Source organism: Rosa chinensis, chromosome 5, assembly GCF_002994745.2.
Source record: "Rosa chinensis cultivar Old Blush chromosome 5, RchiOBHm-V2, whole genome shotgun sequence".
In the NCBI taxonomy this organism is placed as follows: Eukaryota; Viridiplantae; Streptophyta; class Magnoliopsida; order Rosales; family Rosaceae; genus Rosa; species Rosa chinensis.
In genome coordinates this window covers 51,964,060-51,970,994 of record NC_037092.1, presented here as the reverse complement: position 1 = coordinate 51,970,994, position 6,935 = coordinate 51,964,060, and the positions used below count along the sequence as shown (strand labels likewise).

General features: G+C 36.6%; 1 protein-coding gene across 1 annotated transcript; it reads left to right on the top strand.

Moving 5' to 3' along the window:
* Nucleotides 1-4,403: 4,403 nt before the first annotated feature.
* LOC112167477 (BURP domain-containing protein 3) lies at nt 4,404-5,677 on the top strand. The gene is made up of 3 exons (XM_024304505.2): nt 4,404-4,545; nt 4,640-4,760; nt 4,848-5,677. The coding sequence occupies exons 1-3, from the start codon at nt 4,504-4,506 to the stop codon at nt 5,642-5,644; spliced, it is 960 nt and encodes a 319-aa protein (XP_024160273.1). The 5' UTR covers nt 4,404-4,503; the 3' UTR covers nt 5,645-5,677.
* Nucleotides 5,678-6,935: the final 1,258 nt, after the last annotated feature.

Below are 6,935 nucleotides of genomic sequence, written 5' to 3'. Positions count from 1 at the left end.
TTTGGGGTTTAGGCTTTGAGATTGTTTTTATTGGTGATAAAGACCTTGCTGAGATTGTTTTTTATCTCAGCGTTAGCATCTACACTGGTATAACAAATTCAAGATATTGTGGAAAGCTTTACACTGATATCACCGAGGTATATACATTTGCAGTTATTCAACTGATCAAAATATGGTGGCCAGTTTTTCTCTTCCTTTCTCTTATAGTTTCTTAGGTTTTCCCTATTACAGCATAAATTAGTCTTCATGCTGATGTGGTTTTAATATCTGCAATGGCAGACTGGTGGCCTATATTATCCAGTCATATAGGTAGAAGAGATGGTACCCAGTCCTACTTTGATTTGGCATTGGCTGAGATTCCAAAACCACTCAGATATTGCATCTGTTCTCAAATGAAGTTTTTAGTAAGAGAGAAATAGTTGCTCTTCTAGGTACTCACTAACCCTCTATTGCTCATTCAAACTCTACTTATTATTGAAATATGTCAAATGAATCTCTGAGTTGTTTTGTATTAGGAATGCACAACATTGTAAAGATAGGATGAGAATCATATAGTCATGCACTCACGCGTAAACCACTTTACTGGGACAGGGCAACCAGAACTAGCTTTACTTCTTGATCTCCTCAATATGATGAAACTAAATTTGAAGACAAGTCTACCAAGGCCACCAGAGATACTGATGCATCTCAGTATGAATATTTGATCACAAGTTACTGATACATATTTGAAGAACTAAAGCTTTGCAGTCACTTGGTATTTTGTTTTGTTTTTCCTATTTTTGCCATGGTAACTAATTGAGATGTAAACACCAAGAAAGATTTAATGGGTTGATCTTTGAAGCATTTTCTTTTCCTTATACTTTGTTCAGTTGCCGAAAAGGTTGGATACAGATACTACGTCTTTGTAGCATTTTATTTTCCTTCTACTTTGTTTGTTAGTCGAAAAGGTTGGATATAGATACTACGTTTTCAGAGAAATTTTATCAATTTTCAAGACTACTGATATCCTAACCTAGTTCTTTGGACAGCTCTGAGAGTAGTGGATATGCAGACTGGCTTTTTTCACGTTGCATTGTTTAGGTAAACTCAACTATTCTTAACATGTCAAATACTTCTAAATAAGACTAGATGATAGACCAAGAACTGGCATGTGTATAGTTTTTAAATTCTGGATTTTCTATTTTTTGATCTTAATTTGGAGGTCTGAATTAACTTGCAAAAATCAACTTTTGTTTTGGACTATATTAACTTGCAAAGATCCAGTTGATATCCTCTCCTTTTAAGCTTAGGGACTGGGAAAGACATTTACTTATGAGTACTTTTTATTTATTTACTTTATGTGTTATGTGCTCTAAGATCTTTGTTTTTTTCAGGTTGAGAAAGGGCAGCTAGCTCTCTAAGCGGTCTGCGTTTGTAGGTACATTTGTTTATCAATACTCTTTATTTATTTACTTTCTATGTTGTGTGTTATAAATCGTTGTTTTTTTGGGCTGAGAAATGGCAGCTAGCTCTCTAAGCGGTTAATTTTAAATTATTAATAAGTATAAGTTTAGACGAAAACTATTTTTATTAAGTTTGACATTTGATTTAAAGCCCAAAACGCTTCTAGAGTACAGAAAAGGGATTTCAACGAAATTTAGTCTCCATCCCAATTCTCATTAATAAATTTCCTATTGTCTAGAGTACAACAGTCCATCGTTCTTGTTTCTATAGCTCATCCTCTCCCTTATCTATCCATTGTTCCTTTAGTTCGTTGTCTGGATGTCTATTTATGTTTAGAGCTTGTTAGGTATGCCAACTCATAGGAAAAGGGTTGAACATGCAAACCTACACTAAATCATTGCTTATTAGTTTTACTCTTTGGCTGTTTTATCCTCTTTTCTTTCTGTGCAATTTGGTTTTAAATCCTTGTGCAAATGCTACCCTCAATTTCTTGTCCATTTTTTTCTTGCATGAAGCTCAGAGATTAGCAGACCTGAAAACAAGGGACTGGTTGGTGCTTTGAATTTAGTAGAGGAAGCAAAGAAGGAAATTGATTCGAATTCCAAAGGGGGGCCCATTTCCTATTCTGATCTGATCCAATATGCAAGTTTACATTTTAAATATCATAAATTATGCATCATTCACATGACATTGACATAGCCGGGACTCTGTTTGATAAATTGGTATCAAGGTAGATACATTATAGGTTGTTAAAGCATTTGTGATGGCACTTGAATATCTTTTAACTAATTTCATTTGTGATGGCGTATGCATTAATATTTATAAAAGAAATGGCAATGATATTGAAAGTGCTTGGTTGTACACTTGTATCAAATATGCAATTGTTGAAATGATAATTTTCACTGCCTTACTACTTGGCATGGTGAAGTTGTTTGATGTAGGCATTGTTGTTTCCTAAGCTCCATAGATGCTTCTGCATATAACTAGTTACTATTTTGCTTGCTTCTTATGATCATTACACTTTGTTCTTTTAGCTTTATCTGAAATACTATTTGGTGTCAGATTGTCAATTTAACCAAGTTGGAAGCCAATTTGAAATATATAATCCAATCATCGTTATCTCCATTGAGGTATTGTCATCTGATATTGCGCTCTGAAAATATGCTTATTGAAATTGTGGTTGCTGGATTATTGGATAGTTTTCTGAATACTAAGTGCAAACCAATTTGTTACAGTGTGAAAAAAGAGGGAGGCAGCATATACGCAGCACCATGTTGATGCAGTCAGAACAGAGTGGGCCAAATTTGTTGTTAAAACATATATGTAAGTAATATTGCATCTAGCTGGTTAGTACTTGGGTTTAGGGACTTATTTTGGTAACTTGGGATTGCTGAATTGATCTGGACATGAATTTGTACTTTTGTAAACGTGTTGGATATGGCAATGTATGAAACAGATGGAGTAATCTATGACAATGTAGTATTTTGGATATGTTTTGGACATGAAATTTCATATCTGCAACCAATTGTGCAAAGTTAATTCAGACAACAAATATAGGTCGTTTCTATTGTCTGAGATTCACTCAGACAACACATACTTAAAGCAGCAAATAATTATTGTTGTCTGAACATCCACTCACACAACAGATATAACAAAACTCATGTTGTCTGAGCTTCTATTCACACAACATATATAACAAAATCAATGTTGCCTGAGATTCATTTCACTCATCATATATAACAATAAATTATTGAATGAGGTTCATAAAGTACAACTGAAAACAATAAAATGTGTCATCTGAGCGTTCAGTGAGATGACATATTTCATTTTGGAACTATTATTGTTAATGCATCTCACACAATTGAGAAATGACGCAATGTTGTTGGAGATTCATTTCAGACAACAGAGGTATATATCTCAATAGTGTGGTCTGAGATCCATTATGGACAACATAGTTTTCTTAAAAATGTTGGGGTAATATAATGTTTCTCAACAATCATTAAGCGAACTGTTGTCTGAATGTCTAACAAACAATAATTTATCCGAATCAAAATAGTTTGGTAATTTTCAAACGACAGTTATGAGCTTATATATGTTGTCTGAGTGTAACACAGACAATAGTTTTAAACTGTTGTCTGAACGAAGTCAATCAGACCACATGCTACTTGACAACAGCACATTTTTCACTCAAACGACAGTTCAGGAACTGTCGTCTGATTAACTTTGTGGTGTAGTGTTGGTATTATTTCAAGATATTCTCTTTATGCTTATTGTAATCTGGGGTTCATGCTCTACGTCCCCCCCCCCCCATGTATTCTGCAATTTCATTAATCATGGCTTGAGGGCAGCCGCACTTGCCCCATTTCAAAAAGAAAAAGAAAAAGATACATGATGACAACATACGGGTTTTATGCATGAGCGTTTGAAAGACAAAAATATAAAAAATTTGAATCTTGATTTTGCCCACTTGGGCAATTATTACATGGTCCCGGACTATAGTACACGTGGTCGTTTCGAGCGATATTATTGACTCATGTAACTCGTAATGATTTTTGATTGGTCTTTTAAATTAATTTTTATTTTCTTTTTTAATTCCTTACATGGTCTCCACCATATTCGAGTGATATTATTAGTTATGACCACCACATGACAGTGTCACGTGGTACTTCAGGACCACATAATAATTCCCCTACTCATATATATGAATATGAGTAGTTTTTTAGTACGGTTGCTGCCGTGCCATGTGGTGGTCGGCAGGCCAATAAGAGAGTGAGAGATGAGTCATTAATTTCAGAATTTTAATCGACACTTGCACGAAAGAATTGCTCGAGGACTTACCTGCAAAAAATTAAAAATGGGAAGATAAAAAGGACTCGAAAAAAAAGAAAGAATTAGGTAGGTTCTAATTATAAAATGATCACGTTGGAGCAGTACGCACTTACTCTCTTTTGTCACTATTATTGGAATTCAATATATAAGTAGTAGTTCACTCCACTTCATTTCTCACTACCCCAACCTTACAGCGGTCGGCTACTTAAGTTATCAACCTCCTTTATTAGCATGGAGTACTTTCGCCTCGTTTCCGTCTGCGCTTTTCTCTATGTAAGTTTTTACTGGGCAAGACTTGGAGCTTAAAACTATATCTGATCGTCCAAACACAAACTAACCTTTACGTGCTGTAATTTTGTGGCTGCAGGTCGCATTAGCACTGTTGGGAAGAAGCTATGCCTCTAATGATGTATCATGGGGTTCTTACTGGCAGTCAGCTTTCCCAAAAACTGCGATACCCAAAACCCTACAAGAACTTCTACATCCGGGTAATTAACATATCTTTGAATGTAACGATACATTAATGCACCGTAAATGTCCAATATTAATGCTTTCTTTGTTGTTGACACGTACAGACAACTGGATCGAAGGGAAAAGTAGATACACTGGGTTCAGCAAGGACGATCTAAACATCAACACCTTGCTAGTTTCCGGATCTGCATTTCCAACTATTGGTAAAGATAGCTATGCCGAGGCCGCCTCCGGAAAAATCCAAGTGGAGCCAGATGTGACTACTTTCTTTTTAGAAAAGGATCTGCGACTGGGGAAGAAGATGACCCTGCACTTCCCCAAAACCACAGTTGCGGCCGAGTTCTTGCCTCGTAAAGTCGCCAAGTCCATACCCTTTTCGAAGAGCAAGCTGCCGCAGATTCTCAACCACTTTGCGGTGAAACCCAACTCCGTGGAAGCAGAAGTGATCAAACAGACGATCGAAGACTGCGAGGCGCCGAGCATCAAAGGGGAAGATAAGTACTGCGCCACGTCGTTGGAATCCTTGGTCGATTTTACCGTTTCGAAGCTCGGTAAATACGTGCAGGTGTATTCCACAGAGGTCGAAAACGAAAACAAACAGGAATATAAGATTGGAAAAGGAGCTGTGCAGCGAATTGGAGACAGGTCAGTGGTTTGTCACAAGCAGAAGTACGTGTATGCGGTTTTTTATTGCCATGAAATTCACTCAACTAGGGCTTACGTGGTTCCTTTGGTGGGTGCTGATGGAACTAAAGCTGAAGCAGTAGCTGTTTGCCACACTGATACAAGAACATGGAACAATAAGCATTTTGCTTTCCAGGCCCTCAAAATAAAGCCGGGAACACTTCCCATTTGTCACTTCTTGCCTAGTGGAAACCTTGTGTGGGTTCCAAACAAGTAGAAAAGATAATTGCCACAAAAAAAAAAAGAAAAAGTTAGTGTGCAAAAACTGGGATATATATGTATGCGCTGAACCTGAAACCAAGTTGAGCTAATGTTTAATAATTGCGTAGTATAGTTGCAGACGTACGTGCTTATGTTAAGGTTTAATTAGAGTCTCAGTAATAATGTACTTACCTAGGCAAACTTTTATAATTAAGGTGTCATATATATTAAAGTTTGTGTTAGAATAAAATTTAGCGGACACTTTTGTTGACTGGTAAGCTGACAGAATATGAGCATTGAACCCAAATCGGGGGCCAGAGAGCTCAGGTTAGGCCTCATCGATCATTGGCTGGGCTGGGGCCAACCCTATCCTAAATTTTGGAACTTAGGGTAGGGCCGGGCTGAGTTTTGACCAAGTCAACGATGATTAGGGCCGGGTCAGGGCTTCAAAATGCAAGCCCTTACCTGTCTTTAAGGCCCATTTCACAAGGGCCAAAAGGGCTGGGTCGGGCCAACCTTTTCAAATAGGATCAGGCCGGGCTTTTGTGTAGCACACATAAAACCAAATTTTGCCAATTTAAAAAAAAAAAAAAAATTTGAATACTTTGACTCTTTGAGTGTTTGAAATTTCAAAACCTGAATTAATTAGAAATAATTACAAATCCCACTTAAACTCAACTCATATTCTCACTGATCAAGTATTGAAGTCTTATAATTGAGATTGAAATTACATTGAGGCACTAAGCCACTAAGGCTACAAAAATTGAAGCAGTTAGCAGTGATTAATACAAGAACTGATCAAGTCATCAATTCCCAAAAAGTTCTAATCTTTGATACAAAAATTGAAGCATGGTTTGATTCCACACTTGCAAACTTTCCTTCATCTCTTACTCTAATATCAAGAGGAGAAATAGGCTTTTTCATGGCAAACAATGAACCTGCACAAAACCAATGAAATAATTTAGGAACTGGACATATATTTCAGACTTTCAGTTCACACAAATAAATCTGAAGCTACAGACCTATTTAGATAGACACAAGCTCAAAATAAATCATATTCATATATTCAGTTCACACCTCTACGAAATAGAGGCAGAAGCTCAAAATAACTTATTTAGACTTTCAGTTCAGCAACATACACATGCATATGTCCAGAAGCATCCAGATCCAAAAAATAGAAACAAAACATACGAGATCCATAACATAACCGACAAAGCAACTCTAAACTCTAAAGTATCAATTACTCAAATACTCAATACATAAGATCATCGACATCACCGGTCCAAGTGTATGACTGAATGGGAATG

Coding starts and splice junctions, on each gene's coding strand:
- LOC112167477 (XM_024304505.2), top strand. CDS start 4,504: ATGGAGTACTTTCGCCTCGTTTCCGTCTGCGCTTTTCTCTAT. Junction 4,546..4,639: donor CCGTCTGCGCTTTTCTCTAT/GTAAGTTTTTAC, acceptor TTGTGGCTGCAG/GTCGCATTAGCACTGTTGGG. Junction 4,761..4,847: donor ACAAGAACTTCTACATCCGG/GTAATTAACATA, acceptor TGACACGTACAG/ACAACTGGATCGAAGGGAAA.